This window comes from Lycium barbarum, chromosome 10 (genome assembly GCF_019175385.1).
Source record: "Lycium barbarum isolate Lr01 chromosome 10, ASM1917538v2, whole genome shotgun sequence".
Classification (NCBI taxonomy): Eukaryota; Viridiplantae; Streptophyta; class Magnoliopsida; order Solanales; family Solanaceae; genus Lycium; species Lycium barbarum.
The window spans coordinates 121,695,975-121,720,554 of record NC_083346.1 but is presented as its reverse complement, the minus strand read 5'-3'; the positions used below and the strand labels follow the sequence as shown (position 1 = coordinate 121,720,554).

At 35.5% G+C, this 24,580-nt stretch overlaps 1 protein-coding gene across 3 annotated transcripts; it reads left to right on the top strand.

Moving 5' to 3' along the window:
- Nucleotides 1–423: 423 nt before the first annotated feature.
- On the top strand, nt 424–22,565 carry LOC132615613 (ABC transporter A family member 1). 3 transcript variants are annotated; one of them, XM_060330221.1, is made up of 40 exons: nt 433–709; nt 4,176–4,255; nt 4,565–4,742; nt 5,228–5,310; nt 5,580–5,796; nt 6,460–6,674; nt 6,790–6,850; nt 6,991–7,077; nt 7,539–7,771; nt 7,851–7,965; nt 8,059–8,148; nt 8,640–8,860; nt 8,954–9,066; nt 9,629–9,735; nt 9,997–10,059; nt 10,391–10,477; nt 10,923–11,021; nt 11,096–11,280; nt 11,920–11,974; nt 12,077–12,148; nt 12,373–13,080; nt 13,164–13,342; nt 14,119–14,329; nt 14,906–14,989; nt 15,394–15,435; nt 15,526–15,622; nt 16,064–16,191; nt 16,266–16,370; nt 16,650–16,796; nt 17,364–17,627; nt 17,792–17,927; nt 18,345–18,424; nt 18,586–18,693; nt 18,902–19,052; nt 19,246–19,382; nt 19,480–19,554; nt 20,062–20,365; nt 21,197–21,330; nt 21,547–21,605; nt 22,157–22,565. In XM_060330221.1, the coding sequence occupies exons 1-40, from the start codon at nt 593–595 to the stop codon at nt 22,236–22,238; spliced, it is 5,709 nt and encodes a 1,902-aa protein (XP_060186204.1). In that variant the 5' UTR covers nt 433–592; the 3' UTR covers nt 22,239–22,565. The 3 variants fall into 3 exon arrangements, with proteins under 3 accessions (XP_060186206.1, XP_060186204.1, XP_060186205.1); XM_060330222.1 differs by lacking the exons at nt 433–709; nt 4,176–4,255 and having other exon boundaries at nt 4,602–4,742; nt 5,232–5,310; XM_060330223.1 differs by lacking the exons at nt 18,902–19,052; nt 19,246–19,382; nt 19,480–19,554; ... (2 more) ...; nt 21,547–21,605; nt 22,157–22,565 and having other exon boundaries at nt 424–709; nt 18,345–18,420; nt 18,586–18,624.
- The last annotated feature ends 2,015 nt before the right edge of the window (nt 22,566–24,580 follow it).

The following is a 24,580-nucleotide window of genomic DNA, read 5'->3' as shown; positions in this document are numbered from 1 at the left end:
AAAAAAAACAGGTATTTCGAGTTTTTCGACTACTGCTACCTTTAATTAATTACTACCCAATCAATGTAGTATCTTGATCACAAAAAAAAACGTCACTTATCTAAATAAGGATAAATTTGAAAGAGAGTAATTAATTCTTATTGATTATATAAGTTGACACTTATTTTGAACCAAAGGGAGTATATTTTTAGTGAACAGTTTTTTGTGTTGCATATTTAGGATTTCTTTTTTTCTCATAGTTTGATAAATATTTGAAAGAGACTAAAAGTGTTGATTCTTACAAACTTATAGGACCAATATTGCTCAAGGTATACTTAAAGAACCATGTTAAACCTACCTTTAAACATAAGGGACAATTTTCTCAATATAAGGTTGAGAACAGTGTTCACTGACACAAGTGAAGAGAACTCACTTCCAAATGTCCATTGCTTTAAGTGATTCTTCTTTCATTGCCACCTTTTTCACGCATACCCCACCCCCACCACTACCTACCCACCCACACCATCCCCTAACTGAAAAAAAAGAAAAAAGAGCTGATTAAAGTTGGGTTTTGTTCATTTTAAATTCTTGAAATTTTAAAGGGTTTAACAGAATGATGGAGAAAAATAAGGAAAAAGAAGATATGAGGAATTCAAGAAGACAACTCAAAGCTATGCTTAGAAAGAATTGGTTACTCAAAATTAGACACCCTTTTGTTACTTGTGCTGAGGTTAGTCAGCTCATGCAAATTCATACTTTAAAAAGAGTTTATAGATAGGAAAAAAAAAAAGATGCAATTTTTGGTGTGATTAAGGAAAAAAGAATTGAGTTTTTCTTTGTGGGGTTTGCTTGAGTTTTGCATATTTTGATCATGGATTGTTTGTTGTGCCTAAAGTTCATATCTTTATCCAAGATTATATTTTGGTGTTCATAGTTGCTTTATTTGGTGATCATTCTCTTAGGAGTTGTTATAAATGCACCCCCCCGCCCAAACCCCCCCCCCCCCCCCCCCCACCAAAAAGAGAGAGAGAGAGATTCAATTTTTCTTTTGATGAAGGAAAAAAGAACTATTTTTTTTATTTTTTATTTTGTTGGTTTTGTTTTTGAATTTTGGTATATTTTTATCATGGATTATGTGTTGCCTAAAGTTCATCCAAGATTCTTTTTTGGTGTCATGTCTTGTTAATTAGTAGTAGTACTTCTTTTATTTATATGATGGAGTGAGGAGATTATAATGCTATGTTTGATGATCATCCTCTTAGGAGTTGTTATAATCCTGGAGAGTTGTAATGTCATTGAAAAAAACAAAAAAATATTCAATTTTTCTCTTTATGAAGGAAAAAAGAATGAGTTTCTCTTTTGCGATGTTTGCTTGAATTTTGTAATTTTTATTTTTTTATATCATGGATCATTTGTTGCCTAAAGTTCATATTTTTATCCAAGATTCTATATTTGGTGTTCAAATCTTGTTGTTAATTAGTAGTAGTACTTATTTTATTTCTATGATGGAGTAAGGAGATTATAGTCTGTTTTTTTTGGTGATCATCCTCTTAGGAGTTGTTATAATCCTGTAAAATTGTAATGTCCATTGGAGAAACAAAAAATGATTCAGTTTTTCTTTTGATGAAGGAAAAAAGAATGGGTTTTTCTTTTGTGGATCTTGCTTGAATTTTGGTATATTTTATCATGGATTATTTGTTGCGTAAAGTTCTATCTTTATTCAGGATTCTATTTTTGTTGTTCATGTCTTGCTATTGATTACTTATTTTCATTATAGGATGGAGTGAAGAGATTATAGTCTGCTTTATTTGGTGATCATCCTCTTAGGAGTTGTTGTAATCATGGAAAATGATAATGTTCACTGAAAAACCAAAAAAATTGGGCCAAGTGGTAGTCAATTTTCTTTTGATGAAGGGAAAAATAATCAATTTTTCTATTTTTGGTTTTGCATGAATTTTGGTATATTTATATCATGGATGGTTTGTTGTGTCTAAAGTTCATATCTTTATGCAAGATCATATTTTTAGTGTTCATGTCTTGTTAATTACTTATTTTCTTTGTATGATGGAGTGAGGAGATTATAGTTGCTATGTTTGGTGATCCTCCTCGTAGGAATTGTTATAATCCTGGAAAATGGTAATGTTCCCTAAAAGAAAAATATTTCAATTTTCTTTTTTGATGAAGGAAAAAAGAATGAGTTCTTTTGTGAGTCTTGCTTGAATTTTGGTATATTTTTATCATGGATTTTTTGTTGCCTAAAGTTCATATCTTTATCCAAGATTCTATTTTAGTGTTTATGTTTTGTTGTCAATAACTGTTTCCTTTCGATGATGGAATGAAGAGATTATAGTTGCTTTACTAGGTGATCATCCTCAAAGGAGTTGTTATAATCTTGGAAAATGATAATGTCCCTTGAAAAACCAAAAAAATTGGGCCAAGTGGTAGTTAATGAACGCAAAAAGAATCAAGTTTTCTTTTGTTGGTTATGCTTGAATTTTGGTATATTTTTGTCATGTTGCCTAAAGTTCATATCTTTATCCAAGATTCTATTTTGGGCGTTCATGTCTTAATTAGTGCTTATTTTATTTCTATGATGGAGTGAGGAGATTATAGTTGATGATCATCCTCTTACGAATTGTTATAATCCTGGAAAATGGTAATGTTCCCTAAAAGAAAGATTTTTCTTTTTGATGAAGGAAAAAAGAATTGAGTTTCTTCTGTGCGAGTTGCTTGAATTTGGTATATGTTTGTCATCAGTTGTTTGTTGCCTAAAGTTCGTATCTTTTATCCAAGATTCTATTTTTGGTGTTCATGTCTTGTTGTTAATTACTACTTGTTTTCTTGCTATGATGGAGTGAGGAGATTATCGTTGCTTTATTTGGTGATCATCCTCTTAGGAGTTGTTATAATCCTGGAAAATTGTGATGTTCCTCCAAAAAAAAAAAAAAAAAAAAAAAAAGAAATTCAATTTTTCCATTGATGAAGGAAAAAAGAATCAATTTCTCTTTTGTGGTGTTTGCTTGAATTTTGGATTTTTTTTTAATCATGAATCATTTGTTGCCTAAAGTTCATATCTTTATCCAAGATTCTATTTTTGGTGATCATGTCTTTGTTAATTACTTATTTTCTTTCTATGATTGAGTGACGAGATTATAGTCTGCTTTATTTGGTGATCATCCCATTAGGAGTTGTTATAATCTAAGTTACTCGGACTCTTCTAAAATGTCGTGGGGTGCGTGTCGGATCCTTCAAAAGTAGTGTATTTTTGGAGGATCTGACATGGATACGGCAACACTTTCGAAGAGTCCGAGTAACTTAGGTTATAATCATGGAAAATGATAATGTCCCCCCGAAAAACCAAAAAACTATGGGCCAAGTGGTAGTCAAATTCTCAGTATTTTGTGTGTAGGGGGGGGGGGGGGGGTTGCTGGACTAAAGAGAAGGGAAACCGGATTATGTACACGACTACAAGTTGCAGTTGCTTTGGATTTTACTTACAGTTTTGCTACTATTAAGGCAATCAAGAGTTTTCAGTTAAAGTTGTCCAACCAATTAGAAAAACTAAACCTTGACAGGGGGGATCAACGAAATTCTACGTAAATGTCCTTGTAAATCAGTGTTGGAACATTACAAATCCTTGCATTATGTAAACTACTAATATAGTTCAAACTCTGTTAAATCACAGTAGGAAAAAGAACGAAAAATGAACTCCAGATTTCATGGTTTTGGTTTCTACATTACATTGGGGATGCAGATTTAAACAATTTAGTGATCGTGGCATTGCTGTAGAATCTGTTTCTTTCCCCTTCCTGTGATTATCCCTTCTTTAGTTACTTGAAAGTTTTACTCTTTTAGCAACTGTTTCTGCTTAACCATTTAAGTAATCCGTAATTGTTTCCTTTTTTTTTTTTTTTTTAATTTTTAAATAAATTAAAATTGCAAGAATGTGAGGTGAATTTGATTACAATGACAACAACTATGCCTCAGTTCCAAACAAGTTTGGTCAGCTATAACTTGTTTGGGACTGAGACGTAGTAACTTGTTTGGGACTGAGACGTAGTAGTTATTTTTAGAATCAAATTCTCTTAAATTTTATGTTCCCACTGCTGTCATAGGTGGGTTATTGAGATGCAAGGCTTGTTATTGAGAGAAGAGGGGCTAATGATTTCCTTGTTAAATAAATCTTTTAATTGCAGATTTTACTCCCCACTCTAGTAATGCTGTTGTTGATTGCTGTGAGGAGTAAATCTGATATCCGCATCCACCCAGCTCAGCCGTATGTTTTCCTCAACTTTCTTTTAACTACTCATAGTAAATTTATGTTCATGGCATTTCTCTGTTAGTTTGCATTGTACTTATGTCTTTTGTCAAGGGTGAAAATGGAGTAGGACTAAGTTTATTTAGGAAAGCATGAAGCTCTTTTTCCCTTCACTATTAGCTAAGTGAAGCAACATGATTTGTTTTCTATAATGACATTTTCCATGTGCCTCTATAAACATTGTGGGATATTGAAGAGTGGCGGATATATTCCCTGTACTCACGTCAAGATTCTTCTATTTGAAATTGTTAAACACTGATTATGCAGGTATATTCGGAAAGGGATAGGGATGCTTGTGGAAGTTGGAAAAGGTGATACTTCTCCCCCTTTCAACCAAGTTCTGGAGCTACTATTGGCCAAGGAGGAGTATTTGGCATTTGCACCTAATACAGCTGAGACAAGGACGATGATCAACATTTTGTCTCTAAAATTTCCCCTACTGAGGGTAAATTCTGTGATTTACGTCTTACTGATATTTCTTTACGTTGTTTTCACTAAATGTTGAAATCGGGTCATATTTTCTCCTCGTGAAAATTTTCAAAGTATTAAGATGATGGTACTGATCACTTGTCAATTTGATGTGTCTCTAATGTGGAAAAGGACATAATAACTTCCAAGTAAAGTTTATTCTTTTTTATTATTTTTATTTTTTTTATTTTGTGTTCTGACGTAAAAGTGTTCCATTTTAAGTCCACTGGCTCTTGGAGAGTTCTCGGTTATTAAAAAAAAAAAAGTATTCCATTGTAAAAACTGATATAAAGAGAGTGACAGATATCTGCTAGACAGGGATAAAACTGATACTGATCAACATTTTGTCAATACAAGCATGTTATGAATAACTCAATTTACTGTCTAGCCATCTCTTAGTTTGGTGAACGTCTTCTAGACTTTTTTTTTCCCACATGATGCTTAGGATTTGCTTTTTTGCAGCTAGTTACCAGAGTTTACAAAGATGAAGGAGAACTTGAATCATATCTACGTTCGGATCTTTATGCTGCATATGACCAAAATAAGTGAGTTATCTTGTCCCCTTTATTTTAGTATATCCTTTATAGAAGGACATGGCTTGAAAGTTGGTTGTGATGATTATTTTTAATTAGGTAGATAATACTATTAATGTTTTGGAAAGCTCCGCTGAATGTTGTTTTACATTTCAATGCTAAATTTGTGAAAATAAGTTTTTGATACGTACTGTCTGATGGAAAATATTTGTGTTGGAAGTTCTATGTACCTTTCTTTATGGTATATCCGAGTTATCTTTCTTTTTCTTGCTTTTTTGTAGGAACATTACAAACCCCAAAATCAAAGGAGCAGTAGTATTTCACGAGCAAGGTCCTCAGTTATTTGATTATAGCATACGCCTAAACCATACATGGGCTTTCTCAGGATTTCCTGATGTTAATTCCATAATGGACACAAATGGTCCGTTTCTGAATGACTTGGCATTAGGCGTCAACACCATACCAATTTTGCAATATGGTCTCAGTGGGTTTTTAACAGTAAGAGTTTGTTAACCTCTCTGTTATCTTTGGGATCCAATGGTTTTGTTAGTCCTTTTAATTTATTTATGTTCACATTTTATTGTTAGTCCCATGGAATATTTGGTTTGAATTTTTTAAGTGATGTACCCGATCCATGCCTATAGGGTGAAGACATGATAAGTTAGTAAATATCTCGCGAGCTAGTGGAAAAGACTGATTCAACAAGATATGCATCGCTTGCATTTAGATCTAAAACCTATTGCATTTTTTCTCTTTGGCTGCTTAATCTTTTGGATGAAGTGGATAAACTGAGTTAAATATGACCTTAGGCTTATTTCTTATCCCGGTACAATTATGTGTGATAAAAGTGACTAAAGTCCCCAAAATCAATTGGCAGGTTGTAGCTTAGGATTTTGTTTCCACCCCGATAGCCACATATAGCACTAGTTTTTTGTTGACATTATCAATCTCTTTTCTGTATTTCCTAATGGTCTTCACATAGTTACCATAGTTGGAATCGTCCGACTGCACAAGTATGAACTCGATTAAGATTACTAGGGTTGAGGAGCTATATGAATTGGTTAAGGTAGTTGGATGAGTTGTCTCGTTCTTAGGTGCAGGCCACTTGCATGATGTGAAACTGACCACATGTATAATTTTTTTTCCTTTTTCCTTTTACAGCTCCAACAAGTCATGGACTCATTCATAATATATGCTGCTCAAGAAACTATGACAAACTCACTAAGGTTGCCCAGCGAATATCTTGATTCAGATTCCCAGCTCAAGATACCATGGACTCAGTTTAGTCCTTCAGAAATAAGACTTGCTCCTTTTCCAACTCGTGAATATACAGATAATGAATTCCAGTCCATTGTCAAGAAAGTCATGGGAGTGCTGTATGTGAATTCTATAATTTCTCTTCTTCTTGAGTTCATTCTGACTTTCTGCACTTGAGTTCATTTTTCCGTGCTTTCATTATTCTTTCTCATGCTCTGTTATTCTGGTTTGTAGGTACTTGCTGGGGTTTCTTTATCCGATTTCTCGTCTAATTAGTTACTCTGTCTTAGAAAAGGTATAGCATATCTGAAAAAAAGAATTGCTTAGTTTTTTGTTTTGTTTTTTTTTCCCGAGAACTTGCTCTTCATTTGCTAACAAATTGTAGTTGTCGAAGTATTTTTCCTAACATTTATTTTTGACCGTTTTGACCTGTAGGAGCTCAAGATAAAAGAGGGTCTCTACATGATGGGTTTGAAAGATGAAATATTCCATCTCTCTTGGTTTATAACATATGCAATTCAGGTAAAAATGCTACAGTTGTCTCCCTAAAAACTAATTCCCCCAACATAAGATAGATGTAATTGCGAGTTCTCGCTCACATGACACCCATTAAAAGAGGTGGAAAAGGAACAAAAATAAAAGAGATAAGCTTTCTACTGTTGTATGAATCTATTTACTATTTACCTCTAAATCTTATGCTAACAAATGAAAATAAAAAGAATTAACTCCTTGAATTTTTTTAGACATGGTGTCTCTTTCTTGTATCGTTCATGAATGAATCACTACAGTTTCTTTTTCTCCTGTCTGATTTTAGCATCTGATTTTTTTTTCCTTACTTTCTGATAAGATGGCCCAGTCCATAAAACCCTTGTCATGAACCACGTAATGTCTGAGTTATACTGCTTTTCAGTATTGTTTGGTATATTGATCTTTCAAGACATAATAACCTGTACTGTCTGTTTACTACTCTGTTTTTTTGGCAGTTTGCTCTTTCTTCTGTGCTACTTACAGTATGCACCATGGGTACCCTCTTTGAATACAGTGATAAGACGTTGGTGTTCGTGTACTTCTTTTCCTTTGGCCTAAGTGGAATAATGCTCTCATTTATGATTTCCACGTTCTTCACGAGAGCAAAAACTGCGGTAGCTGTCGGGACCCTTACTTTCATCGGGGCATTCTTTCCCTATTATACTGTCAACGACGAAACAGTCTCCATGTTAGTCTTCATTTCATGTGATTTCGTAGTTGTTGCAATTTCTGCAGTGCATAAAACTCCTTGTTTATTTTTCGTGTAGGATAGTAAAAGTGATTGCTTCTTTTCTTTCACCTACGGCCTTTGCGTTAGGATCCATCAATTTTGCTGACTATGAACGTGCTCATGTTGGACTCCGGTGGAGTAACATGTGGCGGGTATGTTCTTTCAGATCTCTATCTGCTTTTTTTGTTCATTTCCTGTACTTTTACTTACTTTTACTGCCTTGTTTACTTATATTGAGACTACAGGAATCTTCAGGAGTGTGCTTTTTGGTCTCTCTCCTGATGATGTTACTTGACAGTATGTTATACTTTGCAGTTGGTCTGTATCTTGATAAGGTAACTCTTCTGGACTCTGTTAAAAAATCTTAAAAAAATATCTTCTCAATTCTGCTTTCTTCTCCCTTTATTTCCCAAATGATCCCAGTGTTATAGTTGCTAGCTTTTCCTTTTTCCTTGTGCTTTCTCTTAACACTTCTTTTGTTTAAAATTAAAAAAGCTTGCACCCAAGAGTGTGGCCTAGTGGTCGATGAAGTGGGTTGAGAACCATGAGGTCTCAGGTTCAATCCCATTAGAGACAAAAAACACTAGGTGGTTTCTTCCCATCTGCTGGTGGGAGGTGGCAGGTATCTCATGGAATTAGTCAAGGTGCGTGCAAGCTTAGCCTGGACCACGGTTAAAAAAAAAAAAAATTTAAAAAGCTTATCACAACTGGATAATTTTTGGTTGCTGTAGGTTTCACCTATTCTAACTGTTTGGAGTATTCAATAAAAGCTGCTATAATGGTATCATTTAGGATGAGTTTTGAGAAGTTTTACTTATCCAATCAGGTCCTCCACAAGGAGAACGGATTTTGCTACCCATTGCGTTCCCTGCTTCAGAAGTGCTTTGGGAGGAAGAAAAATAATAGAGATATTTATGCATCCACCTCAGAAGTCAAGTTCGCCGATAATTATGATGAAACAAGTGGTACTGATTTTATAAAAGATGTATCAGGACCAACTCTAGAAGCAAAGAGCTTGGACATGAAGCAGCAAGAATCGGATGGCAGGTAAATTTGCATCTTCTGAATTTCTAAGATTTTTAGTGCATACATGCAATAGGTGTGTGTTTGTCTTACAGTGTTACTTTTCAATATTTCCAGATGTATTCAAATCAGAAATCTGCGAAAGGTGTATGCTACAAACAGGGGAAGCTGTTGTGCTGTTAATTCTTTACAACTGACTTTGTACGAGAATCAGATTCTGGCACTTTTAGGTATCCATGATTGGTTGTCTCTGCCAGTTTTAGGATCATTAATCTCTAGTTTACCTACAAGAAGCTGGTCAATAGCCCTCAAAGACAAACGGGGGTTGAGAACAAGTTTTGCTGGATCAATGATCAGTTTAATTTTGTGCAAACTTATTTGATGTGCAAAAACATGTCGAACTTTTGCTTTTACCACCATCTTATAATTTCCTTATTATGACACACAGTAGAGTTGGTAGGACTGGAATGTTATGACTCATTTTTCTCTTGGTTTATAAGATCACACAATGATGTCATTCATAGAAAACCATGTACTTTTGTAAGGTTTTCTACTTTTTGCTATAGTTCTAGTATACAGGTGCATTTAATCCCTTTTTGTGATGAAATTTATTACTATGAACTTGCTCTAGCGTTTATTCTGTTGAGACTTCTGTTTTTCATTTCACAAATCCTTCAAGGAAAAATGCACCGTTTCCTAGTTCTCTTGAATTTCTCATATGCTTTTTTCCCCTTGTTTGCTCATTAATTTCTCTTGATTTTGTCGATTGAATATAACTTCTTTATTTTGAAGGACACAACGGGGCTGGTAAAAGCAGTACAATATCCATGCTTGTTGGTCTCATTTCTCCTACTTCTGGAGATGCTCTGGTGTTAGGGAAGAACATCTTAACTGACATGGTAAATCACACATCGAGATCCTCATATTATGACAAAATTTAGAGCCTTGAAATGTTGATATCAGCCACTAGGATTATCTGTGGTGTGTGTGGGCGTTTTTTAGTTCCTGTTCATCGAACCTCAAAGAAGAACTCGTTTATTGGATCATTAAGCAATGAAAATGATCGTGGTTGTTGTCATTCTCTTATTGTTCATTTTGAATCTCTTCTGTTCAGAATTTCAGATACTTTGCTTATCTGACTTAGTTTGTTGCTTTAACAGGATGAAATACGGAAGAGTCTGGGAGTCTGCCCTCAGTATGATATTCTTTTCCCAGAATTAACTGTAAGCAAGTTATTTGCAGTCTATCACTATGAAGTTTGCAGAGGAAATAGGGAGCTCTATTTATTTTATCTTTGACAACACTTTTAGATCTCACCTGATTAATATCAATTGAAAAACCATATAGAACCAAAGATTTCTGAACTCTTCTGGTGAATCTATTAGTTCTGCTACATAATGACGATATTCCTATCAAGCCTTCGATGCATGATTTTTATGTTTTTAATTTTTGTTTCATTTTTTCTTTTAGAGGTTCACATGCTCTATGCTTTTCATTCTGAGCGCATAGTGTCCCTTATTCATGACCATATTATGCTTAAATGATTTTTTCCAGGTGAAGGAACATTTAGAAATATTCGCTGATTTAAAGGGTGTTTCAGAAGACTCTAAAGAAAAGGCTGTGGCTGAAATGGTTGATGAAGTGAGTTTTTTCCTGAGCACTATTTGCTATTACGGTGCAATATCTCGTAATTAAATCATCGTTCCTGGACAAAATATTTGGTGTCCTTTTTTCGAGTAAGATGAACTAGTGGATTTTAACCTGATGGATAGAGCACCAGATACTTTTGGAAACCAAAAAGGCTGAAAGAGGTCCTATGTTGTAGAATAAATAGTTAAAATCTAAAGGTTCTTTTGTAAAGTGTATGGCAATACAAATGAACTTTGCAGCATAGAGCCTTCACATAGGATGAGTAATTATTGATTGCCTGAGAAGCTGTTTCTTGATAATTTTGACAAATGTAGCTGCTCTCTTTCCCCTTGGTCCTGTTTGTTAACTAATTTCTTCCATTACTTAATTCAGAACTCATCCTTCTGTGCTTAATAAGCTGACTATCGACAGGATTTTGTTCTTTATGTTTCATAAGGTTGGATTGGCAGACAAACTTAATACTGTTGTTAAAGCTCTTTCTGGAGGTATGAAAAGGAAGTTGTCCCTTGGGATAGCTCTTATAGGGAACAGTAAGGTTAGTACAGGTTAAGCACGTTTGTTCATTGATTGTACCTTGAAACTTAACTGAAAATTTAGTCTACTTCTTAGGTTATTATTCTCGATGAACCGACAAGTGGAATGGATCCATACTCTATGCGGTTAACTTGGCAGCTGATCAAAAGAAAAAAGAAGGGAAGAATCATATTACTTACAACACATTCCATGGATGAAGCTGATGTGCTAGGAGATCGGATTGCTATCATGGCCAATGGTTCTCTTAAGTGCTGTGGAAGGTGCTTCTCTTTGCAACTGAGAACTTCAGTTTATTTTAGAAAAGTTACACATTTGGCCAGTCGTCCAAAAATAATTACATTCGCTAGCCAAATATACATTATTATGTATAAAAATGTATATGATATGTGTATTATACATAAAATATTTTATGTATATTCCGAAGGGGAGCCTTGGTGTAACTGGTAAAGTTGCTGCCATGTAACCTGGAGGTCACAGGTTCTAGCCATGGAAACAGCCTCTTGTAAAATGCATGGTAAGGCTCCGTACAGTGGACCCTTGTGGTCTGGCCCTTCCCCAGACCCCGAGCATAGCGGGAGCTTAGTGCACCGGACTGCCCTTTTTATATGTAATGTATATTATACATTAATATACAAAAAATATACATTTGCTGGCTATTATTTTGGTCAGCGGCTATTTATGTCAATTTCTTTAAAAATTTAGCTCCAGTTTGGGGTTATAGTCTTATAGAACACATGGCGCTAGGAAAGATGTGCTCTGCTACCCTTACAGGAGTGGCCATCTTGAGACTACTTAGCCCTCGCTGTAGCCATGAGTTAACGCTGAGGAAGTTCATGCTTTTATAATTTAATATGTCCTTTGTGGAATTTCTTTAACTCAAGTTTCCATTTTCTCGACAGTTCAATCTTCTTGAAACATCAGTATGGGGTTGGTTACACTCTCACTCTGGTTAAGGTATGCTCATCTTAGCTAGATTAATATGATTCATAAGTTGGGCCCTTTCTTTCTCAAAATAATTATTTCTAAGATTCCTGGTGGTATTGCTACTTTCTTCAGACTGCGCCAGGTGCCTCAGTAGCTGCTGATATTGTTTACCGTCATGTACCTTCTGCAACATGCGTGAGCGAAGTACTTTTCTTTCTTAAGTATTTAATTTTTCCCTTCCTTTGCCCTTCTAGTTCATTCTATAATAGTTTTCATATTAGTCTGTTTTGACTATGGAATTTGATTTAGGATGCCGACTTGTGTGTTGAGCGCAATCACATAAAAAGAAAGGATGAAAAGAAATTTTTTCTTATGAAAAGAAACTTTTTGTTAATCATGCCAAACAGTTAAACTTTCTACTGTTTTAGGTTGCTGCAGAGGTTTCCTTCAAGCTTCCCCTAGCATCCTCATCTTCCTTTGAGAGCATGTTTCGGGAAATAGAGCGCTGCATGAGAAGATCCAACCCTAAATTTGAAACAACAGACTATAGAGAGGTTGGCAATTTTAGCATTGAGAGTTATGGCATATCTGTCACAACTCTAGAGGAAGTGTTTCTGAGGGTTGCTGGTGGTGACTTCGATCAAGCAGAGCTCGTTGAAGAGAAAACGGATCCAATTATATGTGATTCTGCTGATTTAAAAGTGTGCCAAACTAATGCTTCAAAGATATTCTTCCCTTCCAAATTATGTGGAAACTATTGTGGTGTCATTTGGCTCATGGTGACCTTAATTGGTTCAGCTTGTAATCTAATCTGGGCTGCAGTTTCAAGTGTCATTAGGGTTGTGACGATGCAGTGCTGTTGCTGTTGTATACTGTCAAGATCTACGTTCTGGAAACACTCAAAAGCCCTACTTATCAAGCGAGCGAAATCAGCTCAAAGAGATCGGAAAACAATTGTTTTCCAGCTGTTAATTCCTGCTTTCTTTTTGCTTCTTGGTCTGCTGTTTCTTAAGCTTAAGCCACATCCCGACCAGCAGTCGGTCTTCCTCACGACCTCGTACTTTAATCCTTTATTAAGTGGTGGTGGTGGAGGTGGTCCCATTCCTTTTGACCTCACCTTGCCTATAGCAAAGGAGGTCTGTTTAGTATTTGAGGTCGCATCTTTGCTCTTTCTGATAATATTGGAAGGTTCTTCACCTACCATGCTTTGATTGTGCAGGTTGTCGACCATGTCCATGGAGGCTGGATCCAAAAGTATCATGAGACAACATACAGATTTCCTGATTCTACTAAGGCACTGAACGATGCCATAGAAGCAGCAGGATCCACTTTAGGCCCTGTCCTACTTTCGATGAGCGAATATCTGATGTCTAGCTTTAATGAATCTTATCAGTCGAGGTGAGTTACTCTGAAAGTCATCATCAGCTTCAAAGGATTTTTGTACACTTTGTTTTTTTATTTTTGTAGACTGGGTTAGTATTTTACTAGTGTTCCCAAAGTAAAAGTATCTATAGCTCATCGCTGTTGTTGTGTTTTCCGATGTTGTAGCCCCATGTTATTCGCAGTTGATGTCTAGTCTAAGCTTGTGGAAGGTGGGGGTGTAACAGTGTCCCACATCTGTCGAGGCAATGGTCTGTTGTCTCCTTATAAGTCTCATGCAATCCCCATCATTTGCGCTAGTTTCAGAGGTTGAGTTAAGCCAAATGTCCATTTTTCCCTAACGTGGTATTAGAGATTCATTCCCATTCTCCTCCATGTTGTTGTCTTTCCTAATGGGAGTGTCTCACATTGGTTGAAGTGTGTGATTACCCAATATAGAAACAGCTTAAGCTGTTAGAGTGAGTACATTGTTATTAAATTAATAATTATGTTTTCACACGCTAACGTCAGTTGTTCACGCGCTTTAGTATCTGCGAAGAGGGCAGCTGAGGTTCAGTTTTGTATCTTTTACTCTATTACGACCCTGGGCATCTTTTATGGTCAGGAACCTCTATTGTCTCTAGACTATTTCAAATGCATGAAGTCTCATCACAGTCCAATTGTATGTGATGTTTGTACTATACATTCTACTTCTTCCTGATTTGCCTACAATGATTATTTATTTGGCTTAATGGGTCTGCCAAATGAATTAAATTTTCCTTCTTCAAATCAATTTCATGCTTATTCTATTGCAGGTATGGAGCGATAGTCATGGATAATCAGACTGGTGATGGGAGCCTTGGGTACACTGTTCTATACAACAGTTCTTGCCAGCATTCTGCTCCAACATTTATCAATTTGATGAATTCAGCAATACTCAGGCTAGCTACAAATCATGAAAATATGACAATTCGCACTCGTAACCACCCTTTGCCGCAGACAGCAAGCCAGCATCAGCAACATCATGTATGATTTGCTATCATCTTATCATTGACAAAACTGTAGCATTGTATGTCTGTCAAAGCATATCTGTTGGTTAATTGTTTCAGCTGCAACATTCTTTTACTGATTATTTCTCAAAGAGCGAGCAGTGATGAAGTCATGTTTGGTGGGCAATACATTATTTTCCTCCTGTAAATAGATTTAACATGATAATCTGTCAAAGTAAATCTTGGGTTTACTGGTGTTGCAGATTGTTTCGCGGGTTAAATTTACAGATGCTGCATGCAACTAGTAAAATATCATCTATAACATGTCTTATCTAACAATTCATTTTGATATCTTGGAGTTTTGTGACTGTATCTTTACTATACTTAGACTTTGTACTTAAATCTTGTGCGGGTTACTAATTTGTGAAGCAAGTCTTTTACCACCCACACACACTCTTTTTAACCATAAATAGTTTGGTGAGATAACAAGTTGTCAATTTCCATTTCCCAATAATTGAATATTGACTCTATTGCTTTATGATACATCTGTCAATGATGTAATTCTGAATTTGCTTCTTTTATGGTTATTCTGTAACCTTCTTTTGTGTTTTAGGATCTCGACGCCTTCTCTGCTGCAGTTGTAATCGCTATAGCCTTTTCTTTTATTCCTGCCTCATTCGCTGTAGCGATTGTCAAGGTAAATATGCTCTTTCTCCTAGCAAATTGTATTGCAATGCACATAGGGTGCTCCTTGTATCGGAGTATTAGGCTAGTAGTAACCAGTCTTTATACTGATATAGTAGTTTATATTTTATAGTTAAAGAAGGAGTATCTTTAGGTATCCTGTAGAATATTTTGTATGATTCTCTTTATTCAAGTCAATGATTTTAGACTTGTATGAATCCGAACACATATTCACTTGATATTCTGACATTTCTCACACACAACAATAGCACTCATCGATGATTGGCACGTTTGATTTGTTCTGGATGTTATTTTTTTAGTTTATCCTTGGTAGAGATTCTGTAATTTGCTTGAGTTGTCAAGTATAACTTTGCTGGCGGAAACCAATAGTATGTATATGTGTTTTCTTTTCTGCAGGAACGTGAAGTGAGAGCTAAGCATCAACAGCTAATCAGTGGGGTATAGTTGCTCTCTCTTCAACATATTTAGTCTATCGCACCTTTTAATAATTGCTTTCTAATGATGCTTTAATGCTCCTGAATTCTGCAGGTGTCTTTACTCTCATATTGGGTTTCCACATATATATGGGATTTCATCAGCTTCTTATTTCCTACATCTTTTGCATTAATCCTCTTTTGGATATTTGGTATGCTTCAGCTTTTCCATCTACATAAAGGAGTTTTCTTCGGATAATTGATAGTCAAGAATTTTTAATTAATGTCTTAGAAGTTTAAAAAGAACTTTGGAAAAGCTTTACTCTGCTTAAATTGTAACTTCGCTCTTCTTAGATTGTAAAATATCTGTTATAGGTTGTATTGTTTTTTAATGAGATATCATGTGGAAAAGTTTCAGATTTCTGCTAACATGCACATTGAAAACATTTCAAAGAGCCATTTCATTTATAAGATATCATTTTTTGATAGAAGACTTCAGGTGAAAATTTGAAATACTTGATGGGTCTAATGAAATACGGGTTGTTCCGTTCAATACCACATAAACTTGTATCATCTTTGTTTGTTCACGCTACCTTATTTTTTGAAAATCTGATTTTACGCTACCAATATCTTAAAAAGAACTGCCTCTGTAGGTCTTGAGCAATTTATTGGAAAGGATTCTCTCATCCCAACAATTCTGTTGTTTCTTGAATATGGACTAGCCATTGCTTCATCAACATACTGCCTCACATTCTTCTTTTCCGAGCACAGCATGGCTCAGGTATACGTTTTGCGGGATATCTGAAGATTTGAGCTGTTGAATATTGCTGATTCTGATATCATTTTTATGTGCAGAATGTTGTCCTCCTCGTCCAATTTTTCACCGGCCTCATTCTTATGGTTCTATCCTTCATAATGGGATTTATAAATTCTACAACACACTTAAATTCTCTGCTCAAGGTTGGAAGGCCTAAAATATTTCTTTTTCTGATATACTATATTATATTATATGCTTGGTAGTTATGGTTTTAGCTTTACACCACTGTACACTATGCTAGCACCAATGGAAATAACAAATGAAATACTCTAGTTGGATTGTCAAGTAATATATTGTTTCATTTCAAGAGACTCACTATCTAAATGCATTTAGATAACGTCTCTTCTTGTATTCACTAGCACATATGTAATTAACTCTCTCAAAATGAGTTATCCTACTAATAAGGGAAAATCTTTTTCCAGAACTTCTTTAGACTGTCACCGGGATTTTGCTTTGCTGATGGATTAGCTTCATTGGCTCTTTTAAGACAAGGGATGAAGAATGGATCTAGAGATGACGTTCTCGACTGGAATGTGACTGGTGCTTCTATATTATACTTGGCTGCTGAGGTAGCCATCTGGTCTGTTGACTCTAAATAAACTTTATTGCAGCTTGATCATCTCACAGCTATTTCTTTCTTAAGAAAAAAGTCCATGTGTGCTATATCTTCCGGTAGAGTTTTTGTTTAGACTATCCCCTCTCTTTCTCTCCTAATGTTATGAAAAGAGATGGAATTCATTGTTGACAACATGTGACTTTCAAGATCACTTACCTCCACCCGATCATATTATTTATGCTTAGATATATGCTTAGATTAGGTGCACTTTCTACCTCCACTGACACGAACAGTTAGCCCGCTGGTTGCAAGTCCGAACCCAGCCACACCGACAAAAGCCTGATATTTAAATGGAGAAGGGTAGAGGGACAGGCCCATTATCCACTGAGTTTGGATAGCCCTATGCCACTGTTCCTTGGGGATTTAGTTATCATCACATAAAGAAAAAAGAAAAAAGAGAAAAAAGTTACTCGATACAGCCATCATTTTCACCATCTTCTGTACACACCTCATTTATAGCCTTTGCTAAGATCTTTTAGGTTTAAGATAACCTTTTGATTTTTGATATCCAACAATGCAGGCCATTGTGTATTTCCTTTTAACTCTGGGGCTTGAATTCTTGCCTCAACAAAAAAGGAGTCTTTCCAGATTTCATGAGTGGTGGAAAAACTTAGGAAAATCTAGGCGTACTACTTCATTTGGATCTTCAGAACCTCTTCTGCGAGCATCCTCAGGGGATGCTACTTCTGAACTCGATGAGGACGTAGATGTTAAAGCAGAGAGAGACAGGGTTTTATCTGGCTCAACTGATAATGCTGTTATCTACCTCCGTAATCTTCGGAAGGTATGATTTTTGTCTTTCCTGTAGTTCAAAATATTTGAGTGTTAACTCTTGTCGAGAATATAATTAAGTAAATAAATGTATGCTCTATCTAACAACTTAAGCTTTTAAATGAGATGGTCACACACTTCAACAAATCTGTTCAATTATGCATGCATCTTTTTCAGGTTTATCCTGGAGGGAAGTCCCAAGTTCCAAAAGCTGCTGTTCATTCGCTGACTTTCTCTGTCCAAGAAGGAGAGTGTTTTGCGTTCTTAGGAACTAATGGAGCAGGGAAGACGACAACGCTGTCAATGCTATCTGGTAAAATTCTGATCTGCGGCATTACATAATGCTATATCTTGAGGTGATTTTGCATCCCGCTGTGAGAATATGCGTCTTTGTGATAATAGAGGAAGTTTACAGAACCATTTTGTACTTATATTCATTTAATTAACAGCCTGGCTACTGACAATCTGTCTCTCTTGGTGATTGGTTGGTTAAAGTTTCGTAAAATTCCTCAAGTACTTTAATTATGCTCTTTTTTTAACATTTCAAGTTTTTATGACGCAAACATGAAGGGAATTTCATTCTAACAAGTTATGTCTGTGCTTTAAACTACTTATCTTGTTCCTACCTGCAATTATTGTGCTTACCTCCTACTGCGCTTCTACTTTCGTCATCTTTTTGAAAAATAAACCAGCATTGGGTCAAATATTCTCTTAAAATTTACTATTGCAGGAGAAGAATACCCCAGTGATGGAACGGCATTCATTTTTGGAAAAGATATACGTTCAGATCCCAAGGTTGCTCGTAGGCACGTACGTATCATTCTTCTTGCATAATGAATCCAGTTCCATTTTTCTGTATCAGTGATTTACTTATCATAAAAATAAAATAAGAAGAAAATTAGATATTGGGTATCTTCAAAATAAAATGTCAGCTCTATAGCTAATGTACTTTGTATGTTTTCTCCATGCAGATTGGATATTGTCCTCAGTTTGATGCTTTACTAGAATTTCTGACTGTCCAAGAACATCTCGAGCTCTATGCAAGAATTAAAGGAGTATCAGAGTATGATCTGGAAGATGTATGTCTCTCTTGATTTTATATGTCCAAAAGTATACTCGAATTTGATGTTATCATAATTCAGCTAAACTTTCATGACTGCAAGTTAGTCAAAAAACAATTCTGCCGTGAATTAGTACTTGAAAGAGAGTGAAAATCTTCTTAGGTCTGTTAGCTGAAATGGTCTTTGTTGACATCAAATGGTTTTTGACTCTAGTAGATCTTGACAGGTTGTTATGCAAAAGTTGCTCGAGTTTGACCTGATGAAGCATGCAAATAAACCATCCTTTGCCTTAAGCGGAGGGAACAAGCGCAAGTTATCTGTTGCAATTGCAATGATTGGAGATCCTCCGATTGTCATTCTTGATGAGCCATCCACAGGTTGTTAGTTACTTCTAAATTGCTTTGAATTCTGGACTCTGAATTAAACTTAATAATATCTTGCATTACTAAATACTGGCAATCTATTTTTTTTTCCACATTTTCTCTCTCTTATCTCTTAGTTGATTCAAGTGATAAACTTTGTGTAGATACTTCTCTTACAAAATCTTGATCTATATTATCATTTTTCCAGGTATGGATCCTATTGCCAAACGGTTCATGTGGGAAGTTATATCTCGTCTATCAACTAGACAAGGAAAGACAGCTGTAATTTTAACTACTCACAGCATGAATGAAGCTCAAGCTCTATGTACAAGAATTGGGATAATGGTATCTGAGCGGTGTGCTTTACATTGACTACATATATCCATCTTCCAAAGGACTAAAATTTAATGATTGTTTTCCTCTTATTCCTTATGCATCCAAGGTTGGAGGCAGGTTGAGGTGTCTTGGTAGTTCTCAGCACTTGAAAACTCGCTTCGGGAATCATCTTGAACTAGAGGTACTTGTGACCCTTGTTTTTCTGCACTCATTTTTCAAACATCATTATCTGCAACTGTACATTCTTTCTAGGGCTGGCAAAATGGTCAAAAAAGAATGAGTAACCACCCAATCTGACCCATTAGATATGGGTTGGATAACTGAGTTTTTAAAAAATGGATCAAATATGGATATTTTCCACTGAAAAATGGATATCCAGATGGATAATATGGATATCCGTATTATCAATACCCATTTGTGTGCTTGTTATTTTTCATGAGTTCTTGTTTTCTGGGAGCATAAATTTATTTTGGCTTTTAGCTTGTGTTCTCACCTGACTATTCCTGAAACCATGGATAAATGGATATCCATAATATCCTTCGGTTAACCCATTTCTTATCCGTGATAAATATGAGCGGGTCGGATATTTATTTTTATCCGTTTTTGTTTTACCTGTTTTCAACCCACCCATATACGATCTGACCCGCTCGTTCGCCACTCGTAATTCTTTCTGTATCTTTATCTTCAGGTTAAACCAGTTGAAGTCAGCTCTATGGATCTGGAAAATCTCTGCTTAATAATTCAAGAAAGGCTATTCGATATTCGTCCTCACTCTAGAAGTATACTAAATGACATTGAAGTTTGCATTGGAGGTACTAACTCTATAGTCTCAGAAGACGTGTCGGCGGCAGAAATAAGCTTATCAAAGGAAATGATCATGGCTGTTGGACGGTGGTTTGGCAATGAAGAAAGGGTGAAAGCATTAGTATCGGCAACTGACGATTCTTGTAAGATTTTTGGTGACCAGTTGTCAGAGCAGTTGGCTCGTGATGGTATGTCAACCTGTATCCTTAAGTTGCCTCCAATGCATGCCTTTTGGATTTTGTTTTTCTTCCTTCATAGTGTATGGCTCAAGAAGAAAGTAAATACTAGTCGGTTTCAATTTAAGCGGCTTAGTGTGACCAGATACGGAGTTTAAGGAAATAAGGGAAACTTCTGAATCTTGTGGCCTTAAACTAAAGATGTGTATAATATACCAAAATGCCCTTTGAATCTTGTGGTCTTAAATAAGCCACGTAGAATGTCAGAATTAGACGTTACCAAATATAGAAAGAGGCATTCTTTTTGAGACAGACTTAAAAGGACATTTAGACACTTACATCGAACTGGAGGGAGTACCTTAAATTGTCCGTGTCATAGGGGAATGTTAAGCAATGAAACAACACTAAAAGAAGAATATTCAGTTTGTGATCTCTCAGAGTAATCCAATAATTGATTTCTCAAATACCCTCTGATAAATTTTGAAGGAAACTCCTCCTATTTTCAATGTTTTGTTATATCAAAATTCAGTATATGCGTATGTTTTCAGTCGGGAAAATCCTTTATGATCATCTATATTGGTTAACGCTAGTATGCTGGGAAACAATATAACAACTCCATTTACTAATCAATAGATTTTTCTGACCTGAAACTGTTTATAATTAGGAAATTAGCTAACTTGCATCACATCTTTTTGACTATTCCCGGTACACAAACTTGATTTCTCTGCTTTGGCAATGAAATATTCTGTGTCTTCTCTTTAAATGATCCTCACAAATAAGTGCATCTTATGAGAATTAATAATGTTTTATATCCTTGCTCGCCTCTTTCTGGAATCATGCCAGGTGGACTCCCGTTGCCGATATTCTGTGAGTGGTGGTTGGCTAAGGAGAAGTTCACCAAAATCCATTCATTCATTCAGTCTTCATTTCCTGATGCAACATTTCAAGGTTGCAATGGATTAAGTGTTAAGTATCAGGTAATGCCATTCGAACATGTCAGAGTTTTTTTTTTTTTTTTTTCCTTTCAATCCGTAACTCCTTGTTGGTTGACATATAAGATGATGTTGTTTCACCATCCATACAAAACTGTTGATGTGCGCTTCCTAACCAAGAGTGCTCGCAGACAACTATTACTTTAACTTTAACCTGTGGACATCATCTTCAGCAACTGATGAAATCTTAAATTATTTCAGTTGCCTTGTGGAGAAGGTCTTTCACTTGCTGATGTTTTCGGGTACATAGAGAGGAACAGGTACGCTTTCCTTTGTACATAATTTTTTACAAGGCTGAATAAATCAACAACCCCTTAAACTTGCCAGTAAATTTCATTTACACACTCGAACTATACATGTTTCAATTGAACACCTAAACATAGGATGAAGTGTTCCTATTAAGACACTTGTGGCGCCTCAAATTTTAGAAAACTTTTGCGTGTATTCTCAAGCTCTCACTACGTAGTCACGTAAAATATGCCATCTCTTTTAATTATACACATCAGCATCAAGTGGAATAGTCCTAAAGTTTTACGGCTTATTGAGGCTAATGCGTATAATTAAAGAATGTGACATGTTTTAATTGGTTAGCTTATCTACGTAATGGGGCTTGAAAACACGCGCAGAAACTTTTCCAAAATTTTAGTCGGAAGTGCCTAATAAAAACACTATTATGTGTTCAAGTGCTCAATCGGAACACGTCATAGTTTGCTGCCAAGTTTAAGGGGTTATCCATGTATTCGGCCTTTTTTACAATGTATTTTCGTACTCACCAAATGCTCATCAAGTTGCAAATTATTGGAATCAACAGAAACCAACTCGGGATATCAGAGTACAATGTCAGCCAATCTACGCTTGAATCAATATTTAATCATTTAGCAGCAAGCTCCTGAATACTACCACGTCTGATGGCATTGTTCCCCTCTTTTTTTTTTCCCGGTAGAAGAGGGTCTGCTTATTCTGAAAGATCGACATATTTTTTTCGGTACTGTCCAATAACATGGACATAAAAGGTGTAAATATGCCCCGAATGACAGACTGCTGATGGCCTAAATTTGTTCTTCTGGTTATATTCCCTACATGTAACGGTTCTTTCACTCTGTACAGTACATATGATCACATTTATCCTAAAAGCATGTAGATCATGTTATTGTACTCGAGTGTAGCACCATGAGTTGGTAATTGTGGGAAACTGGAGAGTGATTTTTTTTTTCTGGTCACATCCCTTTGCTTCAATTGTGGTTCTCTTTGCTCTCTCTCTTGCAACTAGCTAGTGTGATATGTCCATTATGATTTGTGAGTGCCACCTTTCATGACCCCTACAAGGTATATTCTAATGCCATCAAAGAAAAAAATCTCATGGAAAGTGATTTTTGGCTTTTGGTTTCCCACTTGATGTTAGGTACCCATAGGGGACTCAGACTAATCTGGATTCTCGCCATGTAAGGCCGTCTGTTAAGGGGGAAGCGCTCTCGACCAAGATCTTTTTCATTTTCAGGACTTAAACCCGAGATTTCTGGTTGAGGGTGGAGGGATCATATCTACTCACCACAACTCTTGTAAGTGTTTAAAGTGTCTTGCTTCCATGAATACATGGGTGTGGTTTAGTGATTAATGGAGTATTAAAATCTTAGCATAGGCCAAGAATATTAGATCAGTATACGATGGTAATGGAAGGTATTAGATACTCAATGAATAGTTGAGATGTGGTCAAAGTGGATGAATTGCACAACGAAATCCATTGAGATGTGGTCAAACTGGACGAATTGCGCATCGAAATGGTGGAGTAAAGTGAAGAGCATGAAAAGGCATAACACAATTTTATGTGGGATAAATCCGTAAGGTCTGTTAAGCCGAAGCGAATAATGCTAGTTACTCCCGGTATTTTTGGTTTTTAAGTATCATATTACTCTTTCGAGAGCATGTCATTAAAGATTAAACTAGAATTGCTAAAACTACAAGAGTTCTTAAACACAAAAATGTTAATGAACAGTAATATCAAACTGCAGGACAACTACTAAATTATTGGAAAATAAATTAATTAAAACAGCCGACAAAAAGATTTACGACTCGTATGCAATATCTGACAAATGCAGAGGTCAGAAGGTACAATAAATTTATGTCACGCCAAAGAAAACGTTTTTTTCTCATTTGTTATGGGTAGTGGATAAAATTTGGTCGGAGCACTATAACGAAATGTACTTTCATATTAATTTATCATGATTAAATATCAATAAAATAAAAATATATATGAAATAGTAATAATTAAGTGAAAAAAATTATGCACAAAACACATATCATTAATCGTTCATTCATTAGGTGTAAACACCACGTGTTACTCACTCGAGTGCTTACATCAACCATAATGTATACACCACTTTGCCTTGTTGTGACTAAACTTATTTAATATACATTCTGGCAACATAGTAAATTTGAAGTAAATACCAAGTGCACGTGTTTTAGCTTTCATCCTAAATAAGCATATGAAAGTAACTTTCCCTCCCAAAGTAGGTGAGGCCAATTTTCACATTTTAATCTCAGCATTGAAAAGATCCAGCTAGGCGCTAGCTATTTGAATAGCTGGTAAACACTATTCTTGGAGTATGTTACATAAGATAGAGTATTTTTGTCTTTAAAAATTGTGGAACATAATTTATTAAATAAAATGATGATCTCTCTAATAGATTAAGTTTTCAGATTAGAAAATCATACATTTTGATACAGTATCAGAGAGGTTTTAGGTTTGAATTGCACCATCACTTGTTTCTCAAAATAGAATATGATTTTCACGTGTTTGACGCATAAAAACGGATCAGAGTAGCACGTGGAGGAGCATTTAAAAATGAATGAGGATTTGAGCGTCATGAGATGAAATATTAGTTCACACGCTTTATTAAGAAAAAAAAAAAAAAGGAGTAAAATCATTTGGTTATCAATAGAGAGATCATTATGATGACTGGAACTATAATAAATTAATAAGAGATACTAAGTTCAGATAAATTAGTAACTTCTGCATAGATTTATATTTATAGTAAAAATATTCATTTAATATGACAATATAATATACATATATACCTTTTTAACTGCGAACAAAAACAATTAAAATGAGCTGCGTGTTTGATGATAAGTTCAGAACCGATAATTTTTGAATTTCGACTCCATCATTGAATAATATTTAGCCTTCACTTTCCAGCCGACTTTGAAAATTCTTGTACCTTTTTCTTAATTTCCTTCT